At 40.2% G+C, this 16,453-nt stretch overlaps 2 protein-coding genes across 3 annotated transcripts; one reads left to right on the forward strand and one right to left on the reverse strand.

Annotated features, from left to right (window-relative positions):
• Nucleotides 1-1,411: 1,411 nt before the first annotated feature.
• LOC310992791 (PRELI domain-containing protein 1, mitochondrial-like) lies at nucleotides 1,412-13,563 on the reverse strand. Of its 2 annotated transcripts, none has more exons than XM_083980985.1 (6): nucleotides 13,508-13,563; nucleotides 10,992-11,198; nucleotides 9,980-10,205; nucleotides 8,801-8,914; nucleotides 7,961-8,039; nucleotides 1,412-2,949 (listed from the first exon to the last, which is right to left on the reverse strand). In XM_083980985.1, exons 2-6 carry the CDS (start codon nucleotides 11,081-11,083, stop codon nucleotides 2,825-2,827), a joined length of 636 nt encoding a protein of 211 aa, XP_083837111.1. In that variant the 5' UTR covers nucleotides 11,084-11,198; nucleotides 13,508-13,563; the 3' UTR covers nucleotides 1,412-2,824. The 2 variants fall into 2 exon arrangements, with proteins under 2 accessions (XP_083837111.1, XP_083837110.1); XM_083980984.1 differs by lacking the exon at nucleotides 13,508-13,563 and adding an exon at nucleotides 12,064-12,250.
• Nucleotides 13,564-13,588: 25 nt separating this feature from the next.
• ndufb6 (NADH:ubiquinone oxidoreductase subunit B) lies at nucleotides 13,589-15,798 on the forward strand. The gene is made up of 4 exons (XM_083981007.1): nucleotides 13,589-13,848; nucleotides 14,949-15,041; nucleotides 15,488-15,532; nucleotides 15,651-15,798. Exons 1-4 carry the CDS (start codon nucleotides 13,669-13,671, stop codon nucleotides 15,714-15,716), a joined length of 384 nt encoding a protein of 127 aa, XP_083837133.1. The 5' UTR covers nucleotides 13,589-13,668; the 3' UTR covers nucleotides 15,717-15,798.
• Nucleotides 15,799-16,453: the final 655 nt, after the last annotated feature.

A 16,453-nucleotide genomic window follows, 5' to 3' on the forward strand; every position in this document is an offset into this window, starting at 1 on the left:
GGAGGGCAAAAAAATTTTTTTTTTTCTTTTTTAAAAGCTGTTTTTTCTGTCATTGAGAGTTTACATTCATGTCAAAAGGATTTGTACATGACTGTTTGTAGCAAAACTTTTTTCAGTTTGTTGGTCAAAATGAACAACTGAGTAAACCATATTAATGGCATAAGATTATTCTCTTGCACAGAACCTCCCGATACAGAAAAACAAGACACGAATTGACGAGAGTAATTGGGAAGAGCAGAGGGCCGGACATGAGATTAAAATTCTTCAGTGGCATCATTGACAAATGTAGTACACAGCACAGCACACACTCAGACTGACTGACTGAGTGGATGACGTGGCAACATTTTGTTTGAATGCTGGATGGAAAGTGTTTATGGAAATTATTTTAATGATGTGCCTTGGAAAAAGTTATTTTCTTAAACAAAACAACAAAGCAGAGATTGTACCAATTAATGAAGACTGTTCAGTTCAGTCAGTCACAGTTGCTCTTTATTTTTTTAAACCCCTGGGAGCGGCAACAGGAGATGTTACGACTTCCTTTCTCACTGCAGAAATAAGGCAAACAAGCAGATGAAGGGCCTCCTCACTGAACTGCTATTAAGATCAAAGAGTGATTTAAGAGTGATCAGAGAGACGAGGGCTCTGCCTTTTAAGAAAAAAAACTGTTAACTTCAGAGCGAGCACAGACGAGGTTTCATTTGCTTTCATGTGTCTGTTGCACAGAGATTTTACATCAGCGTGTTGGCTTGAGCACAAAAAGTCAACAGGCGGGGACACAGAGCAGACAGGTGGGCGGGTCAGTGGGATCAAATCAGGGTGAAGCACAGAGCTCCAGAGTTCGGGGCGCTCCGTCGACGGGTGTCACACCAATATATAGGGCTCATCTCTTTTTCTTTTTTTTCTTTTAAATTCCCACTGTAAAGGAGGGGAGAGCTGACTGGGATTTCTATGCGAGGATGGATGGATGAGGAGGTGGCGTTTGCCTGGGCTGACATACTGTGCAGAGTAGGGAGAGTTCTGTGCCAGAGACCTGTGAATATGTTCCTTTTTAGCGGATGTGTAATATGCATTCAGAAGATGTTATATAAGTTCCTTTTTTTTTTGTTTTGTGTGTGAGCACATGTACACGAGTACCTGGTGCTGGCTTCAATCTAGCAAACACTTGAAGGTATTGTGTATTCTCTCATTGTAATATAATTAAAAATGTTTTATACATAAATCTGCCAAAGCCTCGATTTTTGCAGGTGAAGTTGAGCGTTGAACGAGGGGTGGGCGGGTGGGGGTGGGACGCCTCCATGACAACGTTCAACTGCCAAAAACAACAGGAATACGCAGATAAACACGTTCAAATGTTACACAGCTTCCTGTTTGGTTTGTGCAGCTGTGAAACTGTGCTGTTTCGTCTGGAATATGAACCTCGTCTTTTGAAAGGTCAGAGTTCGGCTCCTGGCACGGTGACAGCAGAGGAAAGTTCACAGATGAAATCAACACGAGGGGAAAAAAATTAAACAGTAATTTATCAAATTTTATTAAAGCTTACCTTGACAAATAAAAAAAAAAAAAAGACATCACATTCAACCGACTTTTTTTTGCACATTTTCAGACAGCTTACAACGGGTTAAAAATAAATCTACAGTCCAACATAAAAAAAAATGCTTAATGCTACATAATCCTTCAAAATACATCACATGAAGTATTTCCGAACTAGTGTTCAAGTCAACACACACACAAAAATCCAGTCACTTCCATCTAAAAGGGAATGCAATCATTGAAATGTATATGATCGTCACTTCACTAGTGCAGTTTCACATCACCAGGCAGAATGAAATGTTCTAGTCTCACTAATGCACCTCAGAGACACAGTCGCACAGTTAAAGGCTAATCAACATGAACACAACAAACCTGAGCATGAGGATATGAAAACTGCTCACTCCGTCTTTTCTATATTAATATAAATATAAATATATAAGTCACTTTGGTATCTGGTGATTATCAGCGCTGTGGTACAAGCTGTGCTGGCAGTGACTAACCAGCAGCGTTTGCACTAAACCTTCTATTTCTGTGGGCAGTGTGTTACAAAATACATCTCTGCGGTCACCATAGTAACACATGCTGCGTGCTGTGTTCAACTACAGCGGCAAACCTAGAAAATGTAAAATAAGGAAGAAACCATTGCAAAAGAAATGGTTAACCGTTTAAAGACGTGCACACTGAACCAATAAATTATCACCTTCCTCCTTTCTCGCTTCAGCAGAATTAAAACTACGCAATCACAGCATCATTTGGTCTGATGTGAACTTCAGGCTTGACCAACACCTAAAGCTGAATAATTGTCATAAAGTAAGTTGAATTTGTCAACTATGTATTAACAATTGTGACATTTAAAGAAATAATACATATTAATTATGTATACATAATTAGTAAACTCTACAGTAAAGTATTAAATAAGTAGCCATGACACATTGGACAAACTTTGCATTTACACTGATATAGTTCCAGCATTAAAAAGGTGCTGCTGGTCTGGAGTTCACACAAAGGCAACAGGTTTTATACAAAAGCTCAAGAGCTGACAAGACCTGAGATTTACTGAGAGCTGAGAGAGACAGAGAGAGAGAGTGAGAGAGAGAGAGAGAGAGAAATATAAGTCAGTCGGAGAGCTTTTATTTCTGTCAGAGGTCAGTTCATACCATAGAAAAAAGCCAGAGCCATCAGCGAGCTCCCAGTTGAGCTTCAGTCCGGCTGAGATGATCTTAAAGGCATTGTGTGTCAAGGTCGCGTCACCTGTATGGCGCTTCTCACTCACACGCACACACACACAGTCCTGTCAAATGAACTGCTGGGGTTTCTGTGGGGCGGCGGCAGCAGCTGAAGCCAGGTTCTTGGCTGCTTCTTTGGCCTTCCCCGACGCGTCCTTCACTGTGTCCCTGAGCAGCCACTGGGGCGTCTCTCCTGTGAGATCGAAAGAGACAGAAAAAGTGAGCACACGAGTCGTCTCCCTGAGCCACTTTCACACACAGAATTTTCTAACATTGCTGTCTTCATCGAGCCGGTGAAGTGACTTTTACATGAATGTTCCTTTTTCATAACGTGACGGGATATTTGCAGGGGGGGGTAAAAAACAAAACAAAGAGCCAGCACTTGTGTGAGATTTGGCAACTGGTGCGTGAGAGGAAGTGTATCGCTGCTGGAAAGCAGTGGTGAGCTGAAGAGTACAGTGATGTGAACAAAGGAGTTTTCTGTTCTCCCACAGGCTGCATCAGTGATGGATTTTAAAAACATATTTCGCTTTTAAAAAACTTGAACTGACGATCCTCATGACCACAACGGCACTCAACTCCTTTGCTGAACATCTTCAAAGACTTTTTTCTTTTTCTTAATCATTCATTGGACAGAGAATGAAGATGAGAACTCCTTTTTTCTTTTTTATATAGATATTAATCTATTCATTGCTGCAGCTGCAATAAAAGAGGAGGGAGGAAGCTCATGTGATTATTTCTGCGGTTGTACAAGGGGTTTTATTAATCTGTGACAGAGTTTCTCTGTGAATTTAATCTTATTCACTTTTGTTGCTTCATATCATAAGAATGCAAGCATGCAGACAGATTGCTAATAATGATGCCCTAAGAATATTATTGAAGAGACCTAGATGGCTCTGTGCAAACTTAACGTTTGTAAACACACGCACATAATACAAAAGCTGTGTTAAGAAACCCTTTTGTATAGATTAATGTTTACACTTGACACCTCAAAGAACAAACTCATATTAAGTTTGACTAACATCAAATACAGCACCTTCAGATACCAGTCACCATATCCTTTTAGAGATTTCTATTTTATGACTGTTATTAAATATTAACTTCCAGCTTTCATCAGCTTTTATTATATGTATTGTGTTGTCTGTTTTTGTATTGTGTGTCTTGTAAATGGACCCGAGTTCGTAATAAAGTTTAACATAATATATTAATCTTAGTGCATTCGACTCTGCTCAAAAACTTTTTCAAAAGTCTAATGATGTGAAAATCTTTCGTACATGATTTCAGTCTCACTAGGTCAAAGCTTCAGAGCAAGATGAACCTGAGTGCACCCGCATTCATTTACTGTCACTAACTCCCTCACACTGCATTTGGTGCCAAGGGCTGCTGAGTCTATTTGTGTCTGACCTCACTGTGAACCCTCAAGAATAAAAGTGCCTCACGTGAGAACAACAACCACAGTCACAATGCAACAGAGCGGTTTCCCTAAACCGTGAGACTGAAAAAGAGCCGTGACAAGCTGCTTTCTTCACCTTCACACGCTTTTGTGCAAAAAAATATTACACAAGTGTTTTTTTCCTGGGAGGACAGCTGCAGGCTGGCAGAGGGAGACATTTAATAACCCGATAATAACTGGAAGGAGTGGGTCATTGGAATTCATGGGGGCCCACAAACTAAGCCAGCAACTGCTTTAGCTGCTCACATGGTTCATTTCTACACCGTTGAGTTTCAAACAACAAGAATCCTTTTGGTCATCGGGGATCATGTTTTACTTGGAGGTAACTTTGGCTCAGAGTTCAGACACAAAGCATTAGACTTCACTTTTAACTGTCAAACCAGTTTTTACATGTTTCCTTCTCCTCGTGTTGAGCTGATTCCTTGTGCGCGTTTGCTAAAAGCGAGAGACTGCTAGCTGTGGTTTCACTGCTCGTCTGAAAGCACCTTAAAAAACAGCTTGAATCCATCTGCAGGTACTTTTCACTGTATGAGAAAGACCCCAGTACTCTCTAATTGTCTGCTCTGTTTAAATTAAAGTGTTCAGGGTTTTTAAGGTGTTTATTTTCCTCTGAAGTGAATGTTTTACTGCACAGATGCTGAACATGAGGTTGGACATGTGGGGTATCTCAGGTGATTTCTCATCCACTACTGGTTTTAAATTACCCCATGACAACAGCTATAAATCGATTTCGTCGTTATACCAACTGTGATATCTTCATGTCAAATCTCTTATTCTAATTTGAATTAGTTATTTTGGTATTAAAAATATACAGATGGCTACAGCACATACAGCTTTATGAATAAAAGGAGTTTCTATTCTTCTTTCTAAATATAACTGGTTTCTCTTACAGAGACTCACTATAGTTTTACAGGAATAAAGCTTAAGCTAAAGTCAGCCAAAACATCAAAAGATGATCAAAGTGTAGGGTGTAACATAAGTTCGGTTTCATGTCTATCATTTTACAACTTCTCTTCTTGATTGTCAAGTTTGTCCAGATTCCTTCTCTGCCTGGCTCCCTGCCTGCCTGTGCTGCATTCACTGACCCTGTTTGGCTTCTTTCTAAATGAGCTGCTAAAAATCACGAGCTGGAACATAAACACACCTTTCTTCTTGACTATGTTACAGTATCTCCTGATAACATCACATTTGGACTGTGTGGGAAGAAATCCCACTCATCAGCTGGATGCTGATATTAGGATATTAAGAATTCTCACCTATTGATACAGACAAAGTGATTATTATTCTGTTATGCACTGGATCAGGAACAAACTCACATCTCTGAATCAGCTGTGAGCCAATGTGGCGGTGACACTACCAAATACTTCTTTTAACCAGAGGAAGCTCAAGTTTCTTTCATTAGACTTCAAACAATCAATTAATTGTGGTAACGCACTCAACGCAGTATAATTAGACAACAGTGTACCAGGCTTCTGAAAACATGGCTCAACACATTTCACAGGTTTTCATCAGGCTTTGCTCGGGGCCTTGCTAAGCAGCTGATGATGGCAGCAATGCTAATTACCTGACACTTTATTCACAGCAAGAGATCAGAGGGAGGCATGTCAAGTAGATGCTGAAAATGCTGCATCTGATCTGAGACGGTTATTGTGCTCGACGGTGACAGTGTTGTGAATTCGGGGGAAAAAAAAAAAAAAGTGTAAACATAAAGGCAGCATCCAGATCTGCTGACAGCAGAGCCCACACAGACGCAGGTGCACCGCATGCAATCACAACATCGTTTCGACCCATCGCACACAGGACGCAGCTCCCTCCAACCAATCCCCGTCACCTTTCAGTCAACGCATCCGATTGTAGAGAAGAAATGTTTTGATTGGATGTTCTTCAATATAAAAGCAACCAAACAAGCAGATAAATCCCTGCTGACACCCTTCAAAGTCTTAAAAAGCAACACTTCACATCCTCTGTCTTCTCATTGTTCTGATCACTGATCGTTGACTCTACTGCCATACTGTGACATCACACTGTAAGTGTCTTACATAGGACTATTAAACATTGTTTTTTAATGCAAATGTAATGTGTCACTTTTTCCATCTCTAAACCCAAATACCAAAACATCACAAAAAAGAAAGAAAGAAAGAAAAAAAACCAAATACGAAACATAAACATTCTCACACAACAATAATAGAGTTTCCCCCTAAATTTCACTGTACACTACCGTTTAGAGCTGGTGGCTTACTGTATAATATATAATATATATATTGAGAGATTGGGATTTTCAACATGGATGTCTATTTGTTTGTTTGCCACATTACATGTCAAGTAAACAGTCATTGATGCATTTAAGGGAAAGGGGAAAATACAGTAACCAATTTTGAAACTAGACTCAGCTCAACTACACAGGATCTACTTCTATACCAAATGCCAGACTAACTTTTCAGGCAGTTTTACTACTCAGAGTTTCTGCTCTCTGACGTGTTGTGGTGTGTATCTGCGCACACACACACACAACACAACAAAACACAACACAAGGGGAGATGGTCGCTACCCTGAGCTACAGAAAACTACTGTGCGAGGCTCGTATATGGCATCATGTGACAACTCAGAGCAGAGGCCTGGGCTGACAGATGGGTGCCTCACTGCTAGCGTACTTACCACAACGCTCACCCTGATGCCAATCCCTGCAGTGCCATCGACAAAGGGGCAGAGGGGACAGAATAACAACAATGGGAGAATGTGCTTTCAGACAACAGTATGCTGCATTAGCACAACACGCAGTTTGGAGCACAACACAGGCCTCGGTGGTCAGGAGACGCTGCCAAACGGGCTCGCTCGCATAATGGCTACCTCCCGAAAATACACCACTTTGATCATCAAACACCAAAACTGCATTTTGTGCTGCACTGAAATTTTTTTTTTTTTTTTTTTAGTCAGCCAAAAACCAAAGATAGGATGACTTTTTAGGGTCTGATGAAGGCTTTGTGTGTGACAAATAAAGGATTATGACAACAGCAAAAATGATTAGGAAGTATTTCGATAACTGATAATGAAACATCTTTGCGTTCTGGATTATTGGTTGGACAAAACAAGCACTTATATAATATATCCATTGGGAATTAAATGTATCAATCAGATGAATCAGCAATGAAAATAATTGTTGGCTGCAGCTTTAGCTTTGATAGAAAACAAACACCTAAGCCACTGGTTACATCTATATCGATCAGACATCACCTTCAATTAGCCTCAAGTTTATTATTTCACTAATCAATGTTTTAGCTTTCTTTGGTTTCACATGTTTATGCAATTCTGACAACCTACATTTAAGCTGTTTGTCACTGTAGTTGTCATGGTTTCATGTCTCTCTGCTGTCACATAGTACTTCTGGGATTAGTATAGTGTTTCATAGTATTATGGGACCTTTAGGCTTCGAGGGGGTAACATAAACACACTGCTGCAAACCACCCTCACGTGGAATTTGCATGTACAAAAAAGGAGAGATGTTTTTCTGTGTCAGGTCTTGGGAAAGTAAACATTAACCTCTGAATGTCCAGGAGGAGCGCCTTCAGTTTCTGCTTCTGCTTTTTCCAACTCTCACTCATGACAATACATAATGAGGATGTTTAGCCCATGATGTTAAAAATGTTTAATTCTCCTTTCCAGGAACGGCAGCGGTTAAAAATAAACTTGTTTTGTTTCCCTCTAATCTTTTCGCTGCAGTTTTCCATCTCTTCTGCTGGTGAAGAGTACGTACCATGTATGTTGGACAGTGCATATTCCAGCCCTTTCATGGCCTTCACCTGGTTGCTCTTGAACCGGGCCAATCCAAACTCCTAAGAAAAGACAGAACAGGAAATGGCTTTACATGGGGGAGAAGTCTGAAAAACAAACACTTCGCAAACAGTCTGTGCCCCCCTCCCCTCCCTCCCCTTCTCTAGAGATTTCAAAACAAGCCTGGCATCTTCCACATCTAATAATAACATCTTTAGGCTGACATATTTTTGGCGTCTCTCCCCTCAAATCTTCCACTACTTCCATTTTTGCATTTGCAAACATGCCTCTACTCCTCTGCTGCCCATAATATGACCAACATGTCAAACTAAAGCCTTGGAAGTAACAACCAACATTTCACTGCCAGCAGTCAAAAAAAAAAAAACTACCTACATTAAGGATTGAATGTGTATTTCTACACACAGATGATCAGTAGATGAGTGATTATAAACAACCATAAGTGCACGTTGCTACTGTCTTACTATGATTATAACCCTTTGCTGATTAATTCACACCTGACTCATGTAAAGACCATAGTGGCTCTTGCTGAATGAAATCAGAAGAATGAGAGGAAAACTCAAACTCTACTAATATACACCCTGAGTAATTTATCATGTCGATTTAAAGACCCACTCCCGTGAAAATCGTGTTTTTTGAGCTTTTCACATGTTCCTGTGGCATTTTTCTGATGTTAGAGGACATAGTAGCAGGGAAAGAAGTCTAATTGCTAATGTGCATTGCTAATGAGCTGGTTTTAACATGAACGAAAAGGGTCGCGGGAGTGGGACTTTAAGCAGAAGCTCTACCGTTACATGTACAGTACCTGGATGGGTCTGGAGAAGCCATAAATGCCTGAGGATATCCACGCTTCCCGTTTAAGTTGGGTGGTGGCTGGCTGCTCCGTTGAGTCTTGGAAAATGCAGCGTTCTTCAACTGACTGATGCAAGAAAGGGAGAAAAGTGAGAACAGGACCAAAGACAAAGCTGTTTTAATATGTAAAATTATGTATTTGATATGGAGGAGAACACTTCTATGATTTGTGTGTCATTAGTCCAAATAGATGTGTGTTTATTCATAATCGTGACCACAATTTAGCTACATTTATACATAAATTGAGGTCATTCCCAAAGGTTTGCCTTCTATTTCTTGTCACTGTTTATCAAACTCACCTCAACCAATTACATTTAGCAATGTTAAGTTTTTTTTTCCTTCAAATCTACAACCATGATTTTTTTGGATTAAGAAATGTTGCCATCTGTCTCAAAGCTACAGGATGCTGCCTGTTTAATGCCAGGTAGGTTTCATACTGCAGTGGATTAACTACACAAGTAGCATCAATCCAACCTGCATTAGTGTGCAGTGTACAGCATTAACAGTTGGGGGGGGGGGGGAAAGCACACCTTAAAGCTGTGTAACGTACAAGTCATGTCAAGGTCCTTCTTCCCTGGGAGATTATTACATCTGAACTGTGTTCAAACGCTCGTTTCCTTTGAAGATCAGGCCCGCTGAATGCATATTTCCTCCTCCCCACAGGAGTTAGCAGCTACACCTGACTGCACTGTAAAGTCATGGCACAGACTTCAGTCTATCCTGTCCTATTCTAGTGTGCAGAATAGGACAAACTGTAACAATAATAGGCAGAGCAGCAGAAGCAGAAGATATATTTTTTGATGATTGCAGCGATTTTGAGCTGTTAAAAATAAGGATCTCTATTTTTGTGCAAATTCACTTTTGCTTCCTCCTCTACCCTCATTTAACCTTGACCGCACAGACTGAGTACACTCCTACCACTCCGGCAAGTTGAGAGCTGTAACTGGAGGTGTGCAGAAACTAGACTTTCAGCTGGAAGAACATTTCTTTGAACTCACACAACATGAAGAGAATCTGCTTCAGTCGCATGAAGCTTTCTAAAACGTAGGCCTGCGATGCACTGCCAGTTAGACGGATGAAACCTGACTTGAGTTTCTATTTCTGCTAAATAAAAGCAAAGAAGGTGCCTCACCATGAGAGTTGTGTGGTTGAGGTTCCAGGTGTAGGTGGTCAGGCTCCTTTTGACGGGGTCTACGATGGAGTCCTCGATGATGTACACACAGCGAGACATGCCCGCGGGGAAGAACCTCTCCGCCCAGCGAGGCAGCCGATTGGTCTTGGTCAGGAGACGCCTGGAGAGGAGCTGGTGGTCTGCAGTCACCTCCCGGTACACAACGTCCTCTGTGAGAACATGGGTGCTGTTGGTTGATACAAAAAAAGAAGAAGAAAAACACACAGACATGTGACATGCAGATGATTACAACTGATTTTCAGATTTCATGATATGTGTAGTTTCTTTTAGAAACAGTGGCCAACGTAAATAGAAAAAACAACACTTTAAAGACATGCACAAACTAGAAAAGGACTGTCGTGTTGTTGTGAGACATTACAGAAAAATAGATGCTGGTAAGTCAAGTCATAATGCAAAGAGAACCATGCAACTAAGAATATGCCAACAGTACTTTTACTTCCCTGATGTGTTTTCTCAGTTCTCCATCCTAATCATGAGCATGAGTTTTTTTTTGTAATAGGTTCTCACATGCAAAGCAATGTATATTCATCACCTTTTTAAGACTTTTCCACTTGTATTATAGGATATGTACTAAACTCAACCAGAGGCGGGCAGTTCTACAAATACTCTGATAACTACACTTCCTCTGAAAGGTCGAATAGGGATTTGGAGAATTAAAACTGTTTTTTAATAACTATTAAATGATGATATTGCAATCACAATTACACAGTTAACATTTGATACTGCAACAACCCAGATCTCTAAATGCTAATGTATTCTGTGAAATGTCAGATGTGAGGTAGTTACTAAGAACTCTAGTACTGCTTGCCTTTTTCTTATCCCAATTAAATATCAGTGATCAAGTGTCAGGCATACTAGGGCAGGCATAAAAAAATAAAAAGGTGAGGACTTTTGACATCATTCACATGAAATAGGTATTTGAAAAAAAATGGCCATAAAAATAGTACAATACCTGAATGGGTTGGGATACCTCTGCCAGAAAGCAGAGACAACATGGTCCCACCTGCTCCTGATGTCCGTGCTATTACAGAAATACTTGACCATTCTTCTCTCGCTGATATGTAGGATGGCCTGAAACCCGAACCCTGAGGTCCCTCACTTTGACTAGACAAAACAATGGAAACTTGGGCGCTGACTCCATCCAAAATCTGACACAGTCCTGAAAAGGCATAGATGAACAATTACACTTTTAAAACAAATTAATGTATATGCTAAGTTAAGTTGTCATGTAAATGTTCATTTTATTTCTTATATTTGTATGGGAATTTATGTAAACATGCAGCTAATTTCCATCCGTAGTCCCATTTATCACGAACATGTACACAGTCCAATCCAACAATCACAATACACATGCAATCAATTACAATACAAATACAAATATAAAGTTTCTAAAATGAATCGTGCCTCACAGTCGGGCCCCTGGGAATGAATGAATGTATATCATTTTGTGGACTGACAGCTCTCAGAGATGTTGCCATTGACCTCTCCAGTCTACTTGAATAGTGTGTGTATGTACATACATTATTTGATTTCATGGCTCCTAAGGTTTAACATAAATGTGTCTAAGAATAATAGCAGCAGTTATGTGTGAACATCCTGATCCTCATCCTGGTTTGTTTTTTCTTCATTACTAGACGCGTCAATAAAAGTTGCATTTCTTTCCAAGAGCTCAACAGTAACTAACACAAATGTTAGCCTATCTCGTTATCGCCACTTTACTCAGTTACACACGTCACCTTGACTTATGGCTTTGCAGTGTGCTATAGCTGAGGCTGTGGCTTGTTCCTACCACGCTGTTAAGAGGCACCTACATAATGAACAATTCAGCTGTGTGACATCTAACGGTGACAGAGTGAGTGAGTATCACTGGGTATACATTTAGTTATTTGACAGCTGATTCATGACTGACAGCTAACCTAAAGGTGAGTAGCTTTCTTCCATAGGTGTTCAGCTAGCTAGCCTCAATGCTGAGTAAACTGAAGTGTCAAACGCTGTGGGCAGAAAGAAACGAGCAGATGTCTTACCTGAAGTCACTGTTAATGAAGCACTCGGCTGATAAATAATGCCCTTTCTTGCTTTGTCCTTGGCCGACAAATTAACCAAAGTTAGCTACTCATGTCCATTATGCTGCTACATGCGACAGACAGGACCGGACCGGAAGGAAGACAGAGGGGAACTGGTCTACTTCCGGCCAACTTTTCAAAATAAAAGCTTCATCAGCAAAGAGATGACTTACTTATTTAATTTCTTTTTTTTCTTTTCTTTTTTTTAAGGAAAATTTTGAAAAAAGGTAAAATACAGCATTTTTTTTATCCTCGGTGATATAGGCTACCCGCGAAGTTTGAGATCAGTTAGATGAGCGGTTCATGGGGAAAATGAAATGACAGACAGGGAGACAGATAGAAACTTAGGGTGGAGAAAAGATCAAAGCCAGGGGGTGATACCCAATATGACAATTATGACGTAATCTATGACGTAATATTTGCCCAATGCGAGGTTGTAAATAGACCCTCACACACCACGGGGTAAGGTTGTGACATAATGCCCTGCCACGGTAACAGATACGCCCGTCGTCCCGTCCGCAGACGCAGGAGGCCTGCAAAGTCCACTGCTGCCCGCAGACGCAGGCGAACCACCCGGCGGAGACGCTAGTCAGCAAAACCACCTACATGCACTTAAAATGATAGTGCATTAAATCAATCAAAAGCCACATTGGAGCTCAACAATTTTCACTGTGTTTATTTTTTTTCTACTGCTGCTGGACAACCATGGCAACATTGCAGTCTTGCAGCTGTGTGTCACTTACATAAAGTTGGAGGACTTTTGGGACGAGGCCAATATCCTAACCTTTAGGCCCTTTTGGTACAGACTCTAAAAATACTGGCTCATCCACTTCTCATAAAGTCACTCTTGTAGTAGGCTATGTGTGTTATTGTCTACATCCCTCATGTTCCCAGTTTGTAACAAAGAGTCATACTCTCCAAAGCAAACCTTAGATAACCAGGTTGGGCTTGAAGCCACAGAAAGCAGCACAGAACTGATTTCACAGCTTGGGGGGACTAACCAACAACAGTTAGTAGGGTTTGGCATTGGGCCCTTAACAAGCAGCAAGGCCTATTGCTCATGAAAATGTGCAACTTCTTGTCATCCTTGTGATTCTCGCCATCTAGTGGATACGGCCGTACCCCAACAACCAACGCACCATGGATGTTAAACTGGAGACAGAAAGTTTCAAATGCTGGGGAAGTGTCATAATATTTGTCATTATGTCATAGATATGTCACAAAGCATAAACACAGTGACACTGAAGCTTGTCTGAAGCCAGTGTCTTACAACCCGTGATCAAAAGACAAGCCAGAAACATTGTCACTATCTTCACAAGAAAATTTCCCCGCACTCTCACCAGGGTTGAAAAAGTTTTATGACAGCATTATAAATAGGAGAATAAATATGTATAATGCAATTCACCTTCCTGTCCTCGTGGTGTCGCTGTATAATTTGTAGCTCCCTTTAACCTACGCCACATTTCCTCTTGTTGTCCTTCTTCGCCTCACTGCGAAAGGGAAGTGTCCTCCATGGTGTCATTGTAGGTCTGGTCGAGGTTGAACGTCCAAGAAAATAAAGCGGCGATGTCTGGGTACACGCCGGACGAGAAGCTCCGCGTCGAGCAGATCTCCAAGCTCCGCAGGCAGTGGCTGAAGGACCAGGAGCTCAGCCCGAGGGAGCCCGTCCTGCAGGCCAAGCCGGGCGGCGGCCTCGCCAAGTTCTGGGCTGGTTTTCTGGAGCCCAAGAGCCTGTGGAGGCTTTACGTGAGTCCCCCTCTGCAGCTAACAACAGCAGGCAGCTAACAGCTAAGCCAGCAAAAAAAAACAACAACACTCACCTGGACTAATAATTCATTTCATAGTGTAGCTGCCTGCAGGTGTCATTAACTTACAGCCAGCGTTGGCTTATTTACAGCTACCGTACAGCTCATTTTTCACTCGCTCCAACGCGGTGAAGCGTTTGAGGTGAACATTGTTGTGGGTCACCACTCACTTGTTGTGTGTGGCTGCAGGAAGACTCTTCAAGTTGACATTATCGACAAATTTATGCAAGCTAGCGCTTAGATTTGGTTGAACATCTTTGGCAGCTTATAGTTGAGTCTCTAGGTGTAGTTCAAATGTCTTAGCAGCCTTGTAACATGTGGTTTTATACTGTACATCAAATATGGTGGAAACAGTTGCTGAGATTTTAGGTTTTACATGGTTAGACAAGGTGAGAAAGTATGAACATTAATCAGACTTTTTCTCCTAGATGATTTTCATATGACCCTTTACTTCAGATCATTCACCTGAAAGGAGAAATAGGGCTATATCTAGTTTAGAATCTTTATTTAGTGGGTTTTTTAATTGAATTTGACACGATGCTTAAACAGGTAATCTATGGTAAACGACCTTTGTGATAATTACTTCATCATTGAGTCAAGTTGATTTTATATTTCAAATACAGCTACTTTTATTGCAAACTGCACCATAATGTAGACTCTCAGTTCAAATTATTTCAAGTTAAAAAAAAATATATATATATTGTTGAGTTTTTGACTGTTGCTTATAAAATAACCAACAGTTTTTTTCCTCTGCAGATATTTTGATGGGTAGCCTAACAGGGGCAATATCATAGGTGTTAATGATCAACACCTGCTTTACACTTATCTGACATGTTAGGAGCCACATCAGTAACTATTTTATTCTTCTTAAAAAAAAAACAACCTTTATATCCATGTATATAATTTGGAGCAAAAATATTTACATGCGTAAATATTTATCTGAGTGGCAGTTAAAGATCCAGATTCGAGTGGAGCTATCTGGAGGATCATGATTAAATGTGTACCTTGCTTTGTTAAATGTATTTGTTTATCTCCTTACAGACCTACAAAGCGTATAGAGGTGGAGTTTTCACGTTAACACGGCTGTTGATACCTGCTTGGGTTGTCCACTACTATGTGAAATACCATGTCGCTGTAAGTTAATGGAAATGTTTTATAATTTTTTGTGATGCAGTATGAATTGTCCATGATGGTAAACGAATAAGGACGTATAGGAATAAAGCTCTATCATGCTTCAGTTACAAGCATCTGAAGAACTACTGACTAGCTGTTTATTATTGATGTGTATGCCCTCTATGAACATTTCTTCTAGGTACTCGCACATTTAAGGTTCCTGAACAATTACCGGAAATTGAAACCAGAGCCACGATAGAGAATTAAATACACACATCTAAGTTATCTTGAGCGTTTTGTACCACAGGGTTTAACTTACAAAGAAAGCAGGAATACTTCAGAACGATGGATATGCAGCATTAACTTTATTGTTCACATGTTCTTTATAATATTTCTCAATTTATCTTCTGTTAACAAATGAATTCATTAGTGAACATGCTGAATGACAATGACATTGTCCCCCACAGACCAAGCCATACAGTATTGTGGACTTAAAACCCAAGCTCTTCCCAGTAAGTATGACTATTCTATTTATTCTAACATTGTACTTGCTCTGTAAGATCAGATATCTTGAGTTAAGGAGTGTTTTTCTTTTCTTTTTTACATAATTATCCTTGATTTTGTGTTTAGGGTGACACCATTCTGGAGACAGGCGAAGTTGTTCCAGATCTCCCTGAGACCCATGGTCATCACTGAAGTTGAAATATTTCAAAAGCTTCCTTGAGTGTCTGTTGTAAAAATTGTGTATATGCCAATAAAATATTACATTGTCACATCACTTATTTGTATGAAGCTGATTTTTACAAAATGAATATTGATATTGACATATTATAGTGGACATGATCAGTTAGTGTTTTGATACTTTCATGGTGAAGGGCTTTACCCTGAAATTCCTCTACTTCACTGCCAGATCTTATCAGTTAAGAGACAAAATGCTTGTGAAATCAGCTATATTAGGGCAGCATAAGGACACACATTTGTTTGATGCATTTTCTTTTGAATATTGAGGTGGGGTGCAATGTGCTAAAAAAAACATTCAAACAAATTAACTATAGACTATCAGATAACCTGTTAAAATAGAAAATGGATTTGCAGTATTTTCTGGACAGGTGAAATTGTGGCTTTGATTCTAGCTCCTCATCAAATTCGGTAATTGAGCCACTGAAAATGTACTGGATTTCCAGGGAGTGAGGTCGACATAATAAATCCTCCTTTTCTGTACAGTGTTACTCTATTGTGTAAAAATGTTATTCAGAGGTGTTGATTCAACTTTACAGGGATAGGTGTTTCTTTTGTTTTGAAGTTTGTGAGAATAAACAGTCTAAACTGATTACTGTAACCACCAAGAATGTAAGATTCAGGACTGAATACATTTCAGATAGGTGTGTATCATGGATGTATCCATGTTGTAGGCTACTGTGAGTGTGTACTGG

The sequence above is a fragment of the Trachurus trachurus genome (assembly GCF_905171665.1).
Source record: "Trachurus trachurus genome assembly, chromosome: 1".
NCBI classification, from domain to species: Eukaryota; Metazoa; Chordata; class Actinopteri; order Carangiformes; family Carangidae; genus Trachurus; species Trachurus trachurus.